At 41.4% G+C, this 22,058-nt stretch overlaps 1 protein-coding gene across 1 annotated transcript in view; it reads left to right on the forward strand.

Moving 5' to 3' along the window:
• Positions 1-22,058, forward strand: part of Gpc3 (glypican 3) — a 401,301-nt gene that overhangs the window by 276,098 nt on the left and 103,145 nt on the right. The window contains exon 6 of the mRNA XM_013018171.1: positions 15,308-15,428. Within this exon, the coding sequence (XP_012873625.1) occupies positions 15,308-15,428 (121 nt within the window). The remainder of the gene's footprint in view (positions 1-15,307; positions 15,429-22,058) is intronic.

Raw genomic sequence — 22,058 nt, forward strand, 5'->3', positions numbered from 1 at the left:
TTAAGAACAACATATTTTGAGGACTTTGGAGTAAGAACATATTTCTAGAACCAACAAGTCTTTTATCAGTTTATATAGAAAGAGGAAAAGGCCTTCAGAATCTTTAATCTGGTAGTAAAGTTATTAAATAAAGACCTACATTTCAGCATGCATACATAGCCATGCTTGAGCCAGTGGAATGCAGTAGTTTGCTATACATATATCCCATGTTTTCATGCTAGAATAGGCTATTTAGGCTCAATTTTAGATTTATAGTGTAACTTTTCTCCAAAAGGCTCAAGACAACGGACAAGCCATTTTAAATCTAGGAGAACCAAATTACACAGCAATGGAGGAGCATCTTGCATAGATAGATCAGTGGTAGAGTATTTGCCTACCATATATGACAGTCTAGAGTCCATCCCCTGCACACACACACACACACACAAGTAGCAATGGGAAAGCATATCTGTAAGATAAAATAAAGAAGTAAGGGGCTGGGAATGTGGCTTAGTGGTAGAGTGCTTGCCTAGCATGCATGAATCCCTGGGTTCAATTCCTCAGTACCACATAAACAGAGAAAAAAAGCCAGAAGTGATGCTGTGGCTCAAGTGGTAGAGTGCTAGTCTTGAGCTGAAGAAGCTCAGGGACAGTGCCCAGGCCCTGAGTTCAAGCCCCAGGACTGGCAAAAAAAATAAAGAAAGAAAGAAGCAAGATGAAGGAGGTTCAGGAAAAAGAAAAGAAAACCACTGGTTATAATGGTAATAATATTCAATGGCCATAGGTAGGTTCTGAAATCATTTGACTGAAAGCTTACTTAAGTATAAGACAGTCTAAAATTATGCTGGAGCTGGCCAATAGCTCTTCTTAGCAGGCCAGTGGTGATTGTTTGAGAGCTAGAAACTGAGGGTCAGTTCAAGACCTCCATCCTCTTTTTCTCATGGTGGTTCATCCTCTGCTGCTGCTCAAGATGCAAAAATGGAACAAAGAAGACTTTTGGGTTTTGTTTGATCACTAGTTATCTCCAAGGTTCTTGTCCCCTCCCAGATGTTTGTGGATTTTATTCCCACTTTTGTTTTCTTGGAAATAGAAACATGATTATTCCATTCTTTCTAATTTGGGGAACTATTATGGGCACCTGCCTGAGTGTATGTCTTAGAATGAAAGCTTTGCAGAATCAAACTCATCACTGCTATGACAGTTTACCTATTTTCCCTTATCTCAGATAAGTCAAGATTGTTCGTAAAAAGGCTTTAGAGGGAGAAATGGATTACATAGAAAATGACTTCATTTGTTATAACATGAAACATTGATGGGAGCTGGGAAGTTTTTAAATCCCGATAAGGCAAGACAGATAAGTTGAGGGAGTCACCCTTATGTAATAATCCATCTAAGGGCTTATACTGATATACTTTTCATCACAGATTTATCTGAAAAATAGTGCTTAGTGACAGCTATTAATCAGGATGTACTCCAGAGCAATACAATGACATTTATCCCTTCAGATTATTGTGTCACAAACAGTTGCTTCAGAATGGAGTGAGAAAAACAGAGCTTATCTAAATGATGGATGGCTTGATACGGAATGTCACATTCAGAATTGGCTATATATCACACACACACACACACACACACACACACACACACAGTCGATCATGGGGCTTGAACTCAGGGCCTAGATGCTGTCCCTGACCTCTTTCACTCAAGGCTAGTTTCCTAAAACTTTGAGCCACAGCACCACTTCTGGTTTTCTGATGGTTAACTGGAGATGAGAGTCTCACAGTCTTTCCTGTCCTGGCTGGCTTTGAACCATGATCCTTAGATCTCAGCCTCCTGAGTAGCTAAGATTACAGGCATCAGCCACTGGCACCCGGCAAGTCTTATACCTTAAGCAGCAGAAGACCTTTATATGCATCAGCATTGACATCTGTAGACCACCTGTTGAAGGTGCATAGTCTCTTCCATTAAGCAGACAGTGTGCCATTAGCACACAATGCTGCTTCTTCCAGGCTCAGTTGGATCATTTTGTTACACAGACACGGCATGAGGGCCTCCAAGGAAGATCTCAGCCTATCTGGCCCTCAACAAATCAATGTCACCCCCTAGCCTCCTCTTGGTCACGTGACTCTGATGCTTGGAATAAGTTCATCTCCTCCTGCTCCATCCATCACAGCTCCGTTTTAGCCTGGAAGGTTTAGGAGATGGAACCCTGAAGGAGAATACCTAATGTTAAGAAACTATTTGTGTTTCTGTTTATGTTAAGTATTATTGCCTCTTTCAGGCAAAGGAGGTGTTTAGGTAGGTCAAAGAGTGGTTTCTTTGACAATGGCAGTCCTCCAAAACATTGTTTCTATAACTTCTTTAGGAAAAAGGTCTACAGACTTAAGACTGGTGCCTGTAATCAACATGTTGTTTATTGTCAATCAGCTGATCATTCACAGTGCAGGCTGGGGATGCTAGTGAAAGACCTCTGGGGAGTAGGAAACATAAGTCACATGATACAGGGAAGAATGGCAGACTGGGAAGAATGCCACCTTCAGGAATGATCCAAATGGAGGTTTTGATCATAGTTCAAACTTGAACTCTATTCTTTGGGCTGGCCATTCAACATCAAATTCTGTTACCTTATTTGTAAAATAGAGTGATAATACTCTAATGCCGGGTGCTGGTGGCTCATACCTCTAATCCTAGCTACTCAGGAGGCTGAGATCTGAGGATCGCGGTTCAGAGCCAGCCCAGGCAGGAAAAGCTGTGAAACTCTTATCACCAATAAACCACCAAAAAACCGGAAGTGGCACTGTGGCTCAAGTGGTAGAGCTCTAGCCTTGAGCTGAAGAGCTGAGGGACAGCACCCAGGCCCAGAGTTCAAGCCCCATGACTGACAAAAAAAAGAAATGTTCTGGCTCAGAATAATATTAGCTGGTTTTGATATAATCACCATTTATAACATAGTTAGCATAAATATTGAGCATTCTTTTTCCTGTAAAGGTAGAGACTGATGGCTGGTCAAATAGGCCTTTGTATCCTTCAGAGACCACTTGGGGGTAAGGGTTGGCATAATGGGACTCTTTGTATCTTAAGACCCTTAAAATTAGCTCTGAATCAGGTTTACAGAGAAAAGTTCCTGGAATATTTTGAGTGGTATCAGCATCCTTGATGGATACAACACGTTTGGGGATATATATCCTGGTAGATATAGACAAACTACAAATTTGATATAACTTTATTCCCTCATCAGAGAGCTTGGAAGTTAGGTGAAAAGACCTGATAGAAACAAGGCTATGAGGTATGGTAAGTCTTCTGGCCCTTTTCTGATAAATCAAGTGGCCAGTTACCCTTACTTAGCAGTGTTACTTCATCAGAATAGTCTCTGATTTTCACAAACAGTAACACCTTCTGAAACATTTCTCTAATTACTCTGACTCACAGGGTCATTTAGGTATTTTAGAAATGTCTCTTTTCTTTCTTTCTTTTTTCTTTCTTTCCTTCCTTCCTTTCTTTTCTTCTTTTCCTTCTTTCCTTCCTTTCTTTCTCTTTCTTCCTTCCTTCCTTCCTTCTTCTTTCTTTATTTTCTATTTCTCTTTCCTCTCTTCTTTTCTTTTTTTTTCTTTCTTCCCCCAGGTCCTGGGGCTTGAACGCAAGCAGGACACTGTCCTTGAACTTCAAGGCTAACACTCTACCAATTGAGCCACACCTCTTCCAGTTTTGTGGTAGTTTATTGGAGATAAGAATCTGGTGGACTTTTCTGCATGGGTTGGCTCTGAACTGCCATCCTGAAATGTCCAGCCTAACCTGAGTAGCTAGGATTCCAGGCATGAGCCACCAGTGCCTGGCTAGGAAAGTCTGTTTCTTAAGAGCCTCCTGCCAGTGACTGCCCTTGGAGCCTATCTGGCTGTTGTGATTGTTGTGGCTGTGATTGTGGGGTTGTGGTGGTGGTTTTTCTCCTCTGTCAATGACTGGTAGTTGCCATTTCTTTACTGTTCTCACCCCAGTTTTTGCACCATGGTACCAGCTTTTGATGGCTCCTTCAAAAGAAAAGGATCTCTAATGGTATTTTACTGATAGAAATATATCCACAGAGCTGAGTGTTAACACAAAGTACGCAGGAGCACATGTTAAGGTTATGTACTATAATAAGCTAGTATAATGGAATGTTTAAGGACCAAATTTGGGAGTTAGCAAGCTGTATTACATATTATCTCCTTCTCTTTTCTAAATTCTACATCCCCCATCTAAATTGTTAAAAGGATTCAGAGAAGGCCAGGCATCTGATTCATGCCTGTAATCCTACCTATTCAGGAGGCTGATCTGTCAGGATCCTGGTTCAAAGCCAGTCTAGGTAGCAAAGACCATCAGACTTTCATCTCCACTTAACCACCAAATAGCCAGAAATGAGCTGTGGCTCAAGTGGTAGAGCACTAGCCTCGAGTGCATAAAGCTCAAGGCCAGTACCCAGGCCCTGAGTTCAAGCCCTAGGACTGCCACACAAATAATACATATGAAATATCTTTTGCAAAATATAAATAACCCTCCATTTACTGGATTATAATGTAGAAGAGTAGAGGGGGAAGATGGACACTGAATGCATAAAAATATACCATGAACACAACACGCCTGAATCGGTTTCAGACTCTCTGCTGCCTTCTGACCAACTCTCTCTATGCCTCTTCCCAGAAATAATACTTTCTAATATGTTTCTTTAAACAAATTCATCTATTGCCATAAATTCTGTTGCTCAACAGTCAGCACATGGGTTTTGTAGATCAATTGGCTATGGGTCAGGAAGTCCTTTGAGAAATTGGTAGTATTTCTTTAATGCCAGTTCTGAGGCTTGAACTCAGGGCCTGGGGACTGTGCCTGAGCCTCTCTTGCTCAAGGCTAGTGCTCTACCACTTCAGCCACAGTGTCACTTCCCATTTTCTGGTGCTTAATTAGAGATAAAAGTCTCAGGAGGACTTGTCATCAGCCTGGACTGGCTTTGAACCGTGATTCTCAGATCTCAGCCTCCTGTGGAACTAAGTGTGAGCCACTGGTGCTCAGTTTATTGGGCCTTCTTTACATAGTTCTGAAAAGAAAGCCAGTGTATCCCCTAGAGAGCTTTGGAGCATGCACAAAGGAGATCCCTCCAGTGCTAAGCTCAGTCTAATCTGGGGCCTGGCTTCTCCCATGAATAAGCTTGCATGATCGTGGGCAAGTCACTGTCTTAAGCCTTTTATCTATAAAATGAAGGACTTTGAAAAAAAAGTTCTCAAGCTCTTTCCATTTCTATTAGGCTTCCCGATCCTAGGATGAAGATTTGTTTATTTGGCAAGGAGAGGGATTATGCTATAAAGGCTTCTTCATGACTTTGCATTTCCAATTGGGTCCCTGATGGCTTCCCGAAGAGACCAAGGTGGAAGTAATCCAAAAAGAGCCCCAGGGTACAATCACCAGCATTAGGCCAGCAGTGTCTTCTTCATTTCACTCTTCCACAGATTGTCAGGGGCCCTAGGGGAGCAGGTGGCTGGGCTGTTGGAGATATCAGCAGACTTATTCTCGGTTTCTGATATTGGAGAGTTTGGGGTGAGAATCACATAATTAAATCTGAAAATAGTCTCCCTATAGCTCCAATGGGATTTGTGAGCAAAAGAAATCCAATTCCATGTCTGTTGCTCCACATATTTGACACAACTGCCCAGAATGAGAATTACAGTCCCATCTCAGCACAGTGCTGTAGCAATGACGAGAGACACACATTGAGAGATGTGCAGAGGGCTGAAGGGAAGGTAAGAGCCTGGGAATTTAGAGGAGCTGAGAAATCCAGAGGGAAGAAGATAATTTTCACTCTCTTTCTTCTAAGCCCCTCTAGGTTAGACAGTTTCGGTAAGGTGTTGGTTTTGTTTTTGTTTTTGTTTTTTGACCTCGTGGTCCTTGTGCGTATTGCTGTGCGTTTTTACTAAGTATTTATGTAGCACTTTAGATTTTTACCAAGTGCTTTACAATCACTTTTATTGGCTTCATAAAGTTTTCCTGGAATCCCATCTACTTTATAATCAAGGAGAGTCATTTCTTGCTTACTTAGCATCTCCATACAATAGACCAGTTGTTCTAGCAACTGAGCTGGTGTGTGGAGTGGGGTTACTTGAGGCTGCCTGTAATGTGGGGGCTGTTGGAGTAGGCGTGGCTAACACTTCAGTGCACCTCTGGTTCCCTTTGTTATTCGTTATTTGCTCAAGGCTAGTGCTCTACCACTTGAACTACAACTCCACTTCTAGTTTTTTTTTTGTATTGTTTTTTTTGATACAAGTCTCAGGAGCCTGGCACAGGTGGCTCACATTGTAATCTTAGCTACTCAGGAAACTGAGATCTAAGGATCACAGTTCAAAGCCAGCCCAGGCAAGAAAGTCTCTTGAGGCTCTTATCTTTCCACCTTGGGCTAGTTCAGCAGACATTGATTGAGTGCTTACTGTGTGCCAGAGAAGACAGTAGACCAGAGGGAAATACAAATGAAAAAAAAACAGACTTTAAGACATACAGCCCAAAAAGACATGAAATGTCACTAGGTAAGAGGATGCTCTGCCTGAACACTGGAGTCCCAGTCCAAATACATGAATGAGGTGTGGCTTTTCGCTAATCCCAGAGCCTGAGGCCTGACAGGTGAGTTAGCTTTGCTAAAAACCTTTCTGTCTTTGTCACCCCTGGCTCAGACTCTTGGTAAGCCTAATCTTGGATGTCTGTTAGTGACTTTGGCTAAAGGAAGAGGAGCCAATAAGAGAGCAATGGCAGGAATGTTTAGCATTCTAAATATGTCATCAGTGCCCCTTGCTATGAAAAGAGTCTCTACTTTGTGGAGAACCCTTGACAGCTTGTTGTCCACAAAGCAATGCAAACAACACTGAGAAACCCTAGGCTTTGTGCTATTAGCCAACTTGAAATGAAACCCAAGAGAAGATTCTACTTCAAGCTTACATGTGTCTCAGATGAGGACATCTGAGTTGATTCATTATACCAACTCATTCTCAAAGCAAAGGAAGTAGCCTTATTCCCATTTAAAGATGAAGAAAGTCAAGCTCAGCAAGCTTTAATGACTTGTCGGAAGTAGCTGTGTGCTAGGGGCTCACGCCTGTAATCCTACCTGCTCAGGAAGCTGAGAGCTGAGGATCTTACTTCGAAACCAACCCAAGCAGGAAAGGCTGTGAGACTCCAATGAACCACTAGAAAACCGGAAGTGGAGCTGTAGGTCCAAGTGTTAGAACACCAGCCTTGAGCAAAAAAGCTCAGGAACACTGTCCAGGCCCTGAGTTCAAGCCCCAGGACCACCACCACCAAAATCAAAGTCATTCAAGTAGCTGGTGGAATCTTTATGTCTTAAGCCCAATGTTCTTTCTGCCACATACCTCAGCCTCTGAGAAATGTGCTGTAACTCAAGTGGTATAGGCCTTGAGCTCCATCCCCAGAGTTGCAAAAAGATATGTTATTATTTGTAGCCTCATTTGATGTCTTAAAAGAGAATTTTAGATCACTCTTTTTTTTTCTTTTGATAGGTCATGGGGTTTGAACTCAGGGCTTGGGCGCTGTCCCTGAGCTCTTTTTGCCCTACTAATTTGAGCCACAGCTCCACTTCTGCTTTTCTGGTGGTTCATTGGAGATAAATGTCTCATGTACCTGGGCTGGCTTTGAACAGTGATCCTCAGATCTCAGTCTTCTAAATAGCTAGAATTACAGGTGTGAGCCACCAGTGCCAGTCTTGATCACTCTTTAGAACATGTTGCTCCCATAATGCCCACTTATGTTATTGAGGTATGTAGCCTGAGTTCACTGTGACCTTGTTGTCAACTGTTCCGTATTCATGGGGAGTTACAGCTCCATTGCTGATGCGGGGTGCCCATACTATCTTGAATGTCTATTGCTTGGCCTCCCTGGGTCCCACTGTGTCCATCTCTGAGGAGAGGACATGGAACTAAATGACCTCAAAGAATCTTTCTAATTTTCATAGTTTTAATGAACAGAGTTCCAACTTTATAAAAACTAAGCCAGATACCAGCGCCTCATACCTGTGATCTTCAGCTATTTGGGAGGCTGAGAAGGGGAGGATCATGATTTGAAGCTAGCCGGGACAGAAAACTTTGTGAGACCCCTTTCTCAACCCCTAGATCAGTGTTGTGGTGTATGCCTACTACATGGAAAGCTGAGATTGGGAAGATTGCGGTGCTAAGACAGCCGGGGCAGAAAATTCCAGAACTTATCTCCACAGAAGTTGATATGCTCCTGTGATCCCAATGTAACAGGAATTCTAAAAGGCGATGGATTACTACTCAGGTGTATGCTGGACAGGAAGTGAGACTGCATCATAAAATAACTAGTGAAAGATAAAATAGGGCTGGACACATGGCTCAGTATCATCATGCCAGCCTAGCAAGCATGAGGCAGCTATGTCATTTACTCTTGATTTAATTTCAGTGGGACAGATCATAGTCCTTTAGGATCACATTCCTTGCTCTGTTACTTCCTCTGGCATTATTGAGCATTGAATGGCATTTGTGTGTGTGTGTGTGTGCGTGCGCGCACGCACGCGCGAGTGCGCATGCACACTTTCTGAGGCTTGAACTCAGGTACCTGGGTGCTGTCCCTGAATTTTTTGTTTCTTTCTTTTTTGTTTTTGGGTTTTTGCTCAAGGCTAGCACTCTACCACTTGAGCCACAGCTTTATCTGGATCTTTTGGGTGACTCATTGGAGATAACAGTCTCATGGACTTTCCTGCCCAAGCTGGCTTTTCGTTGGGATCCTCAGCAGGTTGAATTGTATATTTTTATTTCTCTGTTTTTGGAAGAGTTAAATATAGTCAGAGTCCTCTCCTCATTTGCATGCTTCCCTCAAAGACACACATTAATGAGAACTTTGTGCCAGCCCATCTTGCCCTGGCTTACAATCCTAATATCTATTCTCACTAACTAGCTTCAAAATTCATCTCTGCCTATCTTGCAATTCTTCCTTCCAGGTTTCTCTGTACAATTTGTTTTTTCAGAGAAAAATCCAAATGATGTTAACTTTTCACTCTCTCGTTCTTGGCTACTAAGTTTAAGTGACTTCTTGATTCTATTCCAAAAGCAATCTGCTCACAGTGACGTTGGAAATTAGGCTAAAAATGGGAATCAAATGTATTTATTCTCTTTTATTGCTCATTTCCACTAAATGAGATCTAGATGGAGCTGTCTTCACCCCCTCTCCCCTGTTTTCTTTTCTCGCTTTTGTTTTCGCTCTACCAAATATCTATTTGTAATTAATTAACGAAAATGCTGTTGTTTGAAAACACAAGGATGTATTAGCATATGATGGTTCTGTCTATTTTTAGAACTTTCCAGACTAAAATTTGCCCTGAATTGGTATGGTCATGCTAACAATTGTGAAAAAATAATTATCTTTAAATATACACCTAAGTAAATAAGAAACAAGTTTTTGTCTTCCTTGTTGAGCGTATTTACAAATCCCAGATATTTTTCTTCATATTTGCATTATTTTTCTGTGCATTTATATAAATTGAGACTGCATCTTAGATAAACAAATGAACATTTTCTGGAAGAGACTTTTAACAATATGGTTTCTCTACCCTGTGTTCTAGTTTGTTTGTAAAGCTATTTATGTTATTTAAATTATCCCACAGTGCTTATTGTGGCCAGAATATTCTCCAAGGAAATACTGACAGTTTGTTGGTTAGATAAGTAGACATGCAATGCTTCAGTCTTTCCAGAAGATGGCGATCTGAGAATGTCTAATCTGTAACCTATTTTTAGCCATCGATCTAATCACGCAGCAATGTCAACTTTTGTGAAATGACATATTTTTAGTACGGAGCTACTACTCCTTTTGAGTCTCACCCTCAAACCTGTGTCACCATTCTAATACCTACGTGAGAAAAAAAAAAGTGAATTTCATAATAACCCCTGGTCCCGCATGAGTACTGATAGTGATAAAATACAGCAAGATGCCCATAAGGTTCCTTGAAAGATTTCTTTTCAGTGTGAAACTTGTGCTACTGACGTGTTAGAAAAACAAAATCCCTCAGTGAGTCTCAGCTTCTTCGTCTCCACAGTGAGTGGGTTGGACCAGCAGAGTTGTAAGGGCACTTCCATTTCCACTGTGCCACATTTGAATTCGTTGATTTCTTTCCACGACACCCTTGCTGCCTCCGCCAGCGCAGAAACAGGAAGAAAAGCTTGCCCATTTTACGCTTGTTTGACTCTATTCCTTTCCTACAAGTGCTCTCTTTGCTTCAACTGTCCCAAGACAAGCATGCCCAGATGTCCTGTTTTAATTAGGTTCCTTTTCTCTTTATGGCTTTTGCACAGGTTCCCCTCCTCCCTCCCTCCCTCCCACCTCCCAGGCCCTAACCAATCTGTCTGAAAAGGGGTGGGGGGCGAAAGCATGTCCTCCTTTTCATTGTACAAATAGGGTTTTCTTAGTATTATTGCAGTCATTTTTGTGCTAAATAGATCCGAGCTGGATGGGAAGAAAGTCACCACGCGTTCCACTCTCACACACCATAACGTGTCCACTTAAGAAAACATGAGATTGTGGAGGTAGACGCTTCTGTTCATTTCTTTTTTCCTTCTCCATTGGCCTGGATTCATTGTGAGAAACTTAACAAAGCTCCAGAAGAGAGGCAGTATGCTGAGAGGAGGGCAATTAATTAAATCACAGATCAGTATTACTAAGCAGATAAGCCACCATTCAAAATTTCCCATGGCTAATGAGTGTCCCCATTCCTGCCTCCCCCCTCCCTCACTCCACTTCTCCCCCTTAGGGGAGGTAGCTGAACTGGAGGAGAGGAATTTTGGCTCTGATGGCTCATCCTCATTCAAGGCCTGTCCTGAACTGTGTCTCAGTGGCGCAGAGGGAGCCTGTGGAAATGAAATGCTAAATGAATTAATTAACTTGAAACTATAGAGACACCCCTTAACTCATTCCCTGTGGACTTGGAGCTCAGCGCATGCGTGTGATATGAAATTCCCTGAGGATGAATTCTCACCACCAATCTCGCTTGGCGGTAGCCAAGCAAAGTGACAAGGCAGAGGGAGGATTTTATGTACAACATTGTCCTACATTCATTGCCCTTCTGTCCTCAGAGATTTGAAATCTCCATGTCACCTTTGGTGTGTTTGTCTACTGGCATAAGAGGTGGGGGTGGTAGATTATTTATTTCTTTAACTTCAAAACCTGTTATCCTAAGAGCACAGACATTTCACGGTGTGATGATACGATAGTACTGCTGAGACAAGAAACTGCACACCCAAGGGCCTTTGAAAGGGTAAACCCAAGTACCTGGGCTTGAGTAGACTAAACGCCTTGTAAAGCACTGCAAAGAACTCCTGCAACGGAGCAGGGTGCTAAACAAATGACACAGATTTCCCTAGCATCAGTTATCGCTAAGGAAAGAGAATTGTGATTAGGAAACCAGGCAGCTGGTTAAGAACAAACTTTTGCAACTAACCCCAATCCAGACTTGCCTTAGGCAAGTGGCTTCATTTCTCTGTGTCTTAAGTTTCCTCATCTGTGTAAAAGGGCAGAATACAGGGTTGCTAGGAGAATTCGTGTGATTGTGCAGGTTTTCTTTTTGGATATGTTTCTGGAACAGAAAAGCCTCCAACATGAATAGAAGTACTACCATGTGATACTTTGGCTGAAACAACAGAGCACAGAGTTAACCAAGCGCCTTCTAACTTCACAGAGGTCTCAGACCTCAAGGACTGGCCAATGGAACAGATAGAAAAGGAACAGTGGCCACAGTACATTCAATTGCTTGGGCCATGGAGTAAAGATGAATCTGATTGGTTCTGGAAGAGCTGTAGTTCCCCTCAGGAGAAATGATATTGGAGACTATGGAGATGCTTGTGGAATGGTGAAAGAACATAGTTTTAAAATAGAGTTAGTAAATTTTAGCAACGAAAACCACCCATTGGAGTGGTACTGTGGGTTACTGTTTTGTAAAGTAAATTAAATAAATGCATGTTTTCAGTCTTAGTCACAGGCCAACTCTTCCCAACACTTCTCTAACCAGAAACCATGCTTAATTTACTAACATCCTTTGAGGATTTAAATAGCACATGGATAGAGTGTAACAGTGGATGCTATTTCTACTTTCAGAAAGTTTGGCAAGCTTTTTTAAACCTAATGTTTTTATATTTTTTTTCTTCGTTCTTTTATTATTATTTTTTAATTGAGTCCTGGTAATGTGTAGTTCTTATCCATGATTTGAAGATAAGAATTGGAAGAAAAATATAACAGTTCGCTTTTCTGAATGGTAGAAACAACTATTGGACCAGAAGCCATGGAACTAACTTGGTTTAATATAACAGTTCTGGAATAGGGAGTGTAGAGCAAAATTGCTAAGTTAGCATGCCTTTATAGTATGCCAATGATGATTGATAATAAACTTCAAGAAAATGCTTATTTTGTAGGAGTGGCCATAAAAATGGCTGGCAAGCTTTGATATGAACGACTCTAAGGAAATATGTTTAGGGACACATTCCTGAAGTGTATTTCAGAAGATTATAATGATCCTTAATCTCCTTATCTGTAAGGCCTGTGTCTCAGGCATCGGTTTAGAGTTAAAAAAAAAAAAAAGCTTGAGTTTGGTATTATCAGGCTGTGAATAATATTTAGAGAATATTATATAAACATTTTTTAAGTGATTGGTTATCTGTGTATTCACCACGTACCTTCCCTCTCCTGCGCTCTTGCCCTCCACTCCCCCATGCTGGTGCTGAAACCCATTGCCTATTGGATAAAAAGCTGCTCAATCAAAAAACTATTGCCCCTCCCCCAAGTAAAGGTCAAAGTTAAACTGAAAAAAGGGCCAAGGTATCGCGATACTTTGCGAGACCGAGATCGCAGAACTCATTTGCTTCCGCCAGCAGGCTAAATAGTACCGTATAACTCGTTCATTTTCTAACACCAGAAGGCAAACAGTAACACTGATAAGGTTGTTCTACTGATAGAGAAGTTCTTTTTTGTGTGTGTGATAGAGAAGTTCTAGGAAAGTTCTAGAAGTTTTCCATCCGAGGTTTCTGCGGGATACACTAAATCTGGAAACGTTGCGCAAACTATGCACTCATTTTTTGAAACTGAAACGAAGGCCAAGATATCGCGATACTTTGCGGGACCGGGGACGTAGAACTCATCGTTTGTTTCCGCCATCAGGCTAAGGGCCAAGGTATCGCGATGCTTTGTGAGACCTTGTGAGATCAGGATCACAGAACTCATTTGCTTCCGCCAGCAGGCTAAATAGTACCATATAACTTGTTCATTTTCTAACACCAGCAGGCAAGCAGTAGCACAGATAATGTTGTTCTAGTGATAGAGAAGTTCTAGGGAAAGTTTTCCACCCGAAGTTTCAGCAGGACACACTAAATAATCTGGTAACGTTGCGCAACCCACGCACTCGTTTTTTTGGTGCGCCAGAATCTGTGTGCTTCGGTTGTGGGCGGGGCCATTGACGACTATATAAGCGGGTGCTGCTAGCTACTCAGTCTCTTCAGTCGTCTGGGACTTCCTTAGTCCCAGACGACTGAAGAGCTACCCCCAGGCACTGGCTATCTGACCCGTGTGTGAGTCAAACTTATTTGCGATACAATACTGTTACTTTTAAGGTGTGCTATTCACAGGAGATAGTAACAGAGTGACTTTATGGTTGCCATAATTGACAGGAATTCTCATCTGGATTTAGGGCTTAATGGTACTGCCCCACAACCACCACCAAAGCCCGTGTAAGAAGCGGAGTCCTTAGCGCACACGTATGCATGTGTATATGAATGTGTGTATATATAATTATGATTATTTTTTCTAGTCCTGAGACTTAAACTCAGGGCTTATGTACTGTCCTTGAGATCCTGAGATTTTTGCTCAAGACTGGTGCTCTACCACTTGAGCCACGGCTCTATTTCCACCTTTTCTTGGGGAGAAAATACTGAATATGAGTCTCACAGACTTTTCCCTCCAGGCTGGCTTCGAATTGCGATCCTCAGATCCCAGCCACCTACCGGCACTAGGCTTCAAATATAAATTTTAAAATATGCTAAATATGTTACAGTATCATTTTAGAAGAAATATAATCAAATGTTTTCATGAGCTTTTTACTATAAAATATTTTCCTTTTCAGCTGAGCACTGGTGGCTCACGCCTGTAATCCTAGCTACTTAGAAGGCTGAGATCTGAGAATTGCAGTTCAAAGCCAGCCCAGTCAGGAAAGTCCATGAGACTCATCCCCAATAAACCACTAGGAAACCGGAAGTGGTGCTGTACCTCAAGTGGTAGAGCACTCACATTGAGCTGAAGAGCTGACGCATGGAGCCCAGGCCCAGAGTTCAAGACCCACTACCAACAAAAAAAGAAACCGAATAAACCACTAGAAAACCGGAAGTGACCAACAAAAAAAAAGCATAGAAGAACCTTTCTCCTTCAGATGAGTAGAGGGGGGAAACACGTCAAGTTTTGGTCCTTTTGGTATGTTTCACTGGCCAGACCTTGAATCTCTCCTGAAACGGCTTTAGTCTTTTTTCCTTTCCCTCCCTCTTCTCTTCTCTGCTCTTCTCTTCTCTTCTCTTCTCTTTTGTTGGCTTGAACTCAGAGCCTGGGTACTGTCCCTGAGCTTTTTCCATCAAGGTTATATCGCTCTACCGCTTTGAGCCACAGCACCACTTCCAGTTTTCCTGTGGTTCATCAGAGATGAGTCTCATGGACTTTCCTGCCTGGGCTGGCTTTGAACCATGATCCTCAGATCTCAGCCTCCTCAGTAGCTAGGATTATAGGCGTCCAGCCTGGGCTTTATTCTTCTAGATAACCCACTAAACTGAGAGCACAGTCAGAGCAGAGATCTTGGTCATGGATATATCCCAACATGTAGAAGAAAAGGAGCTTGACTATTTGTTTACTGTTAGCAGACTATTTGCCACTATAAATGGATGTTACCTGGCATCATCTCATGGTCTGAAAACATTGATGAGATCTTGTGGTCAGCTTGAATATTAGAGTGAAATATAGTCCTCCTTCGCTTTAGTTGGGAATTTCTTGGTTTTTTGTTTGTTTGTTTTGGTGGATCATGGGTCTTGAACTCAGCCTGGGCACTGTTCCTCAGCTCTTCAGCTCAAGGTGGGCCTCTACCACATGAGCCACAGCACCACTTTTGGTTTTCTGGTGGTTCATTGGAGATAAGAATCTCAGGGACTTTCCTGCCCGGGCTGGCTTTGAACTGCAATCCTCAGATCTCAGCCTCCTGAGTAGCTAGGATTACAGGTGTGAGCCACCGGTGCCCAGCTGGGAATTTCCTTGACATATCTTCTCTTTACCTTCACAGGTACAGTCAAAAAGCGGCAAGGAATGGAATGAAGAATCAATTCAACCTCCATGAGCTGAAAATGAAGGGCCCTGAACCAGTGGTTAGCCAAATCATTGACAAACTGAAGCACATTAACCAGGTATGTGGTGTACTCAACCAAAATGGAAAGGGTAAGAAAAATGACAGGTGGACAGTTTTTCACTGTTCAAACTGTATGTGTAGGCTTTGGGAGAGGCAGCTGTTATTCATTCTTGTCAAAGTGTTTCTCTACTAGAAAGGATTTCTGACCCTCATCTTTTGCTCTACTTTTAAATTATTATGGCAATAGCACAGTGTGAGAGACAATTTAGAAAAGAGAGGGAAACTATTTCTCACAGTCCCTCTAACCTATTGCAGTTTTACTCAACATATTCTTTCTTCTGTCCGGAAAAAGCACTTAGTCATTTTTCATAATTAGAAGTCAAATTTTGCAGGTCTTCAGAAAACAGTATGTTGCACACACTTTCTCAGTTGCTGTACATCTTCAACTTAATCATTTGCTGTAGCTTCGTAGTATTCTGTAGACCATTCATCATAATTAACTAGACTGCTTTGCTGATCATTTTCATTGCTTCCAATTTTGCATCATCCTAAAGTTATCTCTTCATATGTAGTGCTTTTTTTCCTAATCTTAGGTGTGTTTTAATCTTGAAAATACTCTTGGGGACAGGACAGGGAAAAAAAAAAAGAAAATACTCTTTTTTTTTTTTAATTCAGAGAACACTTTATGCGTTTCTCTAACCAAACCTACGTGGTGTACTTGTATCGGGTTAGAGGGATCAGCACATTATCAATGCTTGAGTCCAAGTTGCTTTCTAGTGAGAATATATCACTTTGCACTAGCACTAGCAAAATAGGAGAAGTCCAATTTCACCACACCCTTGCCCACTTCTGACTCACTGCCATGTATAGACACCCACAGATTTCCCTGACCTGAACACATAATTTTTTCTTCTCCTAAGGAGTTTAGTAACAAGACACAAATAGAAGCTTGTAGTACCATCTGCTTGTGATTGCTTTGTGGTCACAATAAAAAATTTTAAAAAAATAAAATAAAGCCACCAGAAATGTCAATGTGATGGTGTTTCTACCCTGTGATTCATGAATTGGAGGGCTGTGACACCAGTGGCTTTTTTCTATTCGTAGCTTCCCAAGAACTTAATGATAACTATAATCCTTATACAAGGACAGCAGTTTGTATATGAACACATTGCCATGATTTTGAGCATGTGTGTGTGTGTGTGTGTGTGTGTGTGTGTGTGTGTGTGTGTGTGTGTACTGGTTCTGGGGCAGCTCAGGGCCTAGGCACTGTCACTGAGTTGTTTTTTTTTTTTTTTGCTCAAGCCTAGCTCTCTACCACTTGAGCCACAGCTTTGCTTCTGGCTTTTGGATGGTTAATTGGAGATACGTCTCTCAGCCCTTTGGGCATGGACTGGCTTTGACCCACAACCTTCAGAACTCAGCTTCCTAAGTAGCTAGGGTTGCTGGCGTGAACCAATAGCACCTGGGTACAACTTTGTACTTAATTTTTTAATAGAAAGCTTAGCAATGACAATTTGGTGTTTCTTTGAACATGTTTGTAAGAGTTTTCTAATAGGGATGGATTTCACATTGCATTGTGACCGTATTTTGTTTTGTTATGTTTTTTGTTGGTTGTGGGACCTGAATTCTGGGCCTGGGCACTGTCCCTCAGCTCTTCAGTTCAAGGCTAGCGCTCTACCATTTGAGTCACAGCGCCTCTTCTGGCTTTTTCTGTTTATGTGGTGCTGAGGAATCGAACCCATGGCCTTATGCATGTGGCAAGCACTCTACCCCTGAGCCACCTTCCCAGCCCCCCCCCCCCCAGTATGACCGTACTGACAAGCATGTTTCCCCTGGGGACAGTGATGGCATTTCTCTTCCAAATTATTTCAAACTTAATGTGTCTGGATAGCTCTACTCAACCAATGAGATCCCACCACTGATGAATGGAGAGAACCTCACAGCCAATCACTATCATCCTAATCCTAAATGAGAGATTCTGTTAAGTCTGTCTGATAACAGACCTTAAGAAGTAGCCACCATGTGCCCAGCTAGATAGAAATAATATAGCAAGTTGGAGTAGATAAAGGCAAGCAGGGAAGGGGCACTCAAAAGAAAAAAAATCAAAGACCTATGGGTGAATCTTCCTCAAAGAAAAGGGAAAACTAGATCAGACATGGGTTTCTATGATCCAGAAGTCACTAAAAATCTTTCCAACAAGCCCCTTTAGTAAAGAATTCAGGTATAGGAGAAAGAATATGGGCTTTGGATCCAGATGAACATGAATTCAGTTCTGGATCTTGTCAGATAATCTAACCTTAGGCAAATCACTGAAATTCTTTGAGCTTTAGTTCTGAGAGAACTACTATTGAGAATACTATTGGGAATACTACTGAGAAATATTATTCAGAATAGTATTACAGAGCTCTCAAAAGCTTTCTCCTTCCCATTCTTTCCCCCACCCCCCTCCCACCTTCCTTCTTAGGTGTGATTGTACACACACAACTATATGTACAGGCCCTTATTAAGTAGTTATGAGGGTTTTGCCAAGGCCTTTCCTTATAGATAGGACTTGCTTTTGAGATTTACCACTTTATGCCAGGCTCTTTGCTTCTTGTAGTTGTGTAGGGTTATATACCCCACTGAGGGCTCTCTTCTTGCCTTTCCTGATTTGTTTTCTTCTTTTCCTTGCTTCTTTCAGCCACAAAAGCTGAAACCTGTTCATAGAGTGGGAGGTATTATTTATATATATATATAGAGAGAGAGAGAGAGATTGTCAAAATTGAGAAAGTCACTGTTAAAATTATTACTTTCTCTGATCGTAAATTAATATGTGAACTTTATTAGTTTCCATAGAAATACCATTGAGCAACCAATTAATTCTCATTGATAGACAAGTTTTACCTATTTAAGCGGAGCTGTTAAAATTGGTTGGGCTCCAAACACCCACAATGACTTTATAATTTTTCTCATCTGTGTTGCTTTGCATGCTGAAAGAGTTTTTCTGACCTTAAATAAAACTGACTTTTGGCTATGATTCAATGTGACAGTGCAATGCTTTAGAGATGTCATAAAGAAAGAAATGATGATGATGATGGTGGTGGTGGTGGTGGCGGCGGTGGTGGTAGTGGTGATGGTGATGATGATAATGTGCTATATTTGTATACCACTTAACCATATTTCAAAGTTATTTCATGTTCTAAACAGTAATTGCTTAGGAAAAAAGATCCAACCTGGGATTGTGTGTAAGATACAGTCCTGTTACAGAATCTTTCTTTTCAAGGAATCATTGTTGCCCTTGGCCATTGTTATCCTACTTATTGCTCCCTCAGAGGTAAATGATAAATAATGAATGTTGTGTTTTTTTAAGCTAAGGAAACTGAGGCAGAAAACCTTTAAAGACTGTGGGGCCTACTGCCAAAACATCCAGTAAGTTTAGTTGACAATCCATCATTCAGATGTTGTTTCCTGGGCCCTGCCAAACATCTGGATTCACTGACTGCCTGACTAAATTGGCCTAAAAAGTTTTGGTGATGGGAAGGTAAAAACAAATTAACTTGCCTCAGTTCATATGTAAGTGGGTGGTACATGCAAGACTATAATGTTATTTTCTGAACCCCACTCCCTACCCCAGCTTCTTTTAACCTATAGATCTACAAATACAGACAGACTTATCCATTATCTATGCCTCTATACCCATGTGTGTCCATCTCATTGAACTTTGGCAAGAGCATTTATGCACATATCTCAAAATAACTCTTTACTTCCTTCTTTGGAAATCCTCAGCTGCCTCCTTTTAGATTATGGTTGCTGTTGATAGCCCTGGAAATAACATATCCACTTAGGGAATAAAGCAACTTTATTTCCATGCTGACAATCTCATAGTGTAACTTTGAGGGGAATAGGTTCAGGGTCAGTACTGGGCTTTTTCCCAGGGAGGCTTACAGGTGCGGAATGTCCTCCCTCCTCCTCCTCCTCAACCAGAGATCATGTGGAACACTCTCACGATTAGAAATGAAAACTTTAAAAAAATCCTTTACGGTTTCTAATTTGTATGATGATTTATTGTATGGTATTAGGAAAGGAATTGAACTCTTGTAAGTTCTCAATGTCAGTCCTGGAATTTTCTTTTAAAAAAACAACAACAGGGGCTGAGAAGGTGGCTCAGTGGTAGAGCACTTGCCTTGCATGCATGAGGCCCTGGGTTCAATTCCTCAGCACCACATAAGCAGAAAAAAAAAGCTGGAAGTAGTGCTGTGGCTCAAGTGGTAGAGCGCTAGCTTTGAGCTCAAGAGCTGAGGGACAGTGCCCAGGCCCAGAGTTCAGGCCCCCATGACCGGACCCCCCCCCAAAAAAAAACAAAAAAAACAATTTCTGTCTTTATTAGTGTTATTCTATTCCAGGCTCCTGCGTAGACAGTAGACTGTCCATAGCTAGAATGGTTAGAATACCTTCTTACCCATATTAGGTTGCGGACCATTGATCCTCTAAGTCTGGTGGTGGTTGTTTTTTCTGACTAAAATTTTAGAATTTATTCATGGTTATTACTCCTGCCTAAACACATTTCTCTCATTAAATCTTTTGACTCAAGAGCTTAAAATGTTGCACTTCTCATTCTCACCACTACAATGCATTTACTATGATGGAAGCATGACCTGTGTTATCAATTTAGCCATATTGCCTAATTTTGGATCTCGATCAACAGTGCCCATTCGTATCTGGAATGAGGCCCTAACCCAGTTTTGCGAATGGCATTTTCTGTCTCTTGTTAGTGTTCATTTAACAGTCCCTAAACTACTGAAGACGGTATTGTTTCTATGGGAAATCGAGCCATTCCTTGTCACCCCCTCCCCATTCTAGTTCAGGTTCAAATAAAATTCCAGAAATTGCCTTTTCATCCCTTGTAAACAGTTGGAGGCACAACAGTCGATACCTGCCATTTGGTGTCAGTCAGAGCCTTCCATTCAAAGAAGGATAAAGTCTCATCTGTTTGGGATGGTTGAAATGTCCCGCTGAATGCTGGGGGAGTGGACAAGATGGCCTTTTAGGATTCCTTTCAGCCGTGTGATTCTGTGATTTGTGGCTCAAGGTCAAGATTTCACCCAGTACCCCCTTGTGAACAAGTTTTGTGACTTTATTCTCTGTTCTGCTACTCTTTAAAAACACGCGGTTCCCAGGTCATCTCTTTCCATTTTGTAACCTCTCCTCTTTTCACAAGTTCTTTCCTTCCCACCAGTCTTGTAGCATAGGCAAATGGAACTTAAACTTGCCCTTCCCCCAACCCATTTCTTATGTTCTTCTACCCTCTTTACATTAGGCTAGGAAAATATTAAACTTTTTTAAAGCTTTAAATATATCACTCCTTAAGCTTCCTTCACCCAGAGCTGCATAGATGACGTGTTTAAACCACCATGTAGTTTCATATAAATAATATTTCTGCCATATTTGCAGGGCACAATTCACTTCTTAAAGCTCTGTTAGGTACATTCGATCAATCTCTCACAGTGGCTTGGAGAGGAAAGCAAAGCAGGCATAATTCCTATATTTACTAGGAGAAACTGCAGACTCGCAGTTTCATTCTCTGTGCTTTTCTTTTTCCCTAAACACATGGCATACATGTTAGCGGGATGCATCTATAAAAGTATAGAAGTATAAGTAGCAAAAACACCTTGATTTGTGGTTTGACAGTTTGCAAGTACCTAATATAATCATATGTGTAGTCTGAAGCTCTAAAATCAGCAACAAAGAATGATTAAGCCTTATTTTTGTTGTTGTTGTTGTTATTTTGCCAGTCCTGGGGCTTGACCTATGGGCCTTGGGGCTGTCCCTGAGCTTTTTTACTCAAGGCTAGTGTTCTGCCACTTAAGCCACAGCTCCACTTCCAGCTTTTTGTGATTAATTGGGGATTAGTCTCATGGACTTTCCTGCCCAGGCTGGCTTGGAAGTGTGATCCTCAGATCTCAGCCTCTTGAGTAGCTAGGATTACAGGCATGAGCCAACAGTGTCTGGCATAAGCATAGTTTTGTTACTTGGCTGATTTTTGTTTGATTGTTCACCAAATTCCAATTGGGATGATTCTTAAAAAACTACTTACAAAGTTATATGGTGTAGAAATCAAGGCATTTTGTAGCATGGGTTTGAGTTATGCACAGTAGATAAATTTTTGATTCATTCAATGATGGTAAATGATGAAAGAAAAAAATGTAAATGTAGAGCAGTCAGTGAAATGTCTACACCTCTGTTCCCCTCTGTAAGCACTGGCAAAATATTTATAACAACCCTGTTGGACTGTGGTAAAATGAAGAAATGAATTTTTAATAGAAAGTTGAAGTGTTATGGGTTTTTTTGTTTTTTGGTTTTTTTTTTGGTTTTGGGTTTTTGTTTTGTTTTTGTTTTTGCCAGTACTGGGACTTGAACTCAGGGCCTGGGCACTGTCTCTGAGCTTTTTTTTTTTCTCGAGGTTAGCACTCTACCACTTGAGCCACAATACCACTTCTGGCAATTTCTGTTTATGTGGTACTGAGGAATCAAACTCAAGGTTTCATGCAAGCTAGGCAAACACTCGTCCACTGAGCCACATTCCCAACCCTAAAGTTTTTAATAAGTTATTTAGTGAAGTTGGAAAGTAACATGGGACATTTCTCAGCATGTTAATTTTTTAAAAATCTTTGAAATAGTTCTCTAGTTCTCAGGCATGATAGAAACACCC

This window comes from Dipodomys ordii, unplaced genomic scaffold, assembly GCF_000151885.1.
Source record: "Dipodomys ordii isolate 6190 unplaced genomic scaffold, Dord_2.0 Scaffold38, whole genome shotgun sequence".
In the NCBI taxonomy this organism is placed as follows: Eukaryota; Metazoa; Chordata; class Mammalia; order Rodentia; family Heteromyidae; genus Dipodomys; species Dipodomys ordii.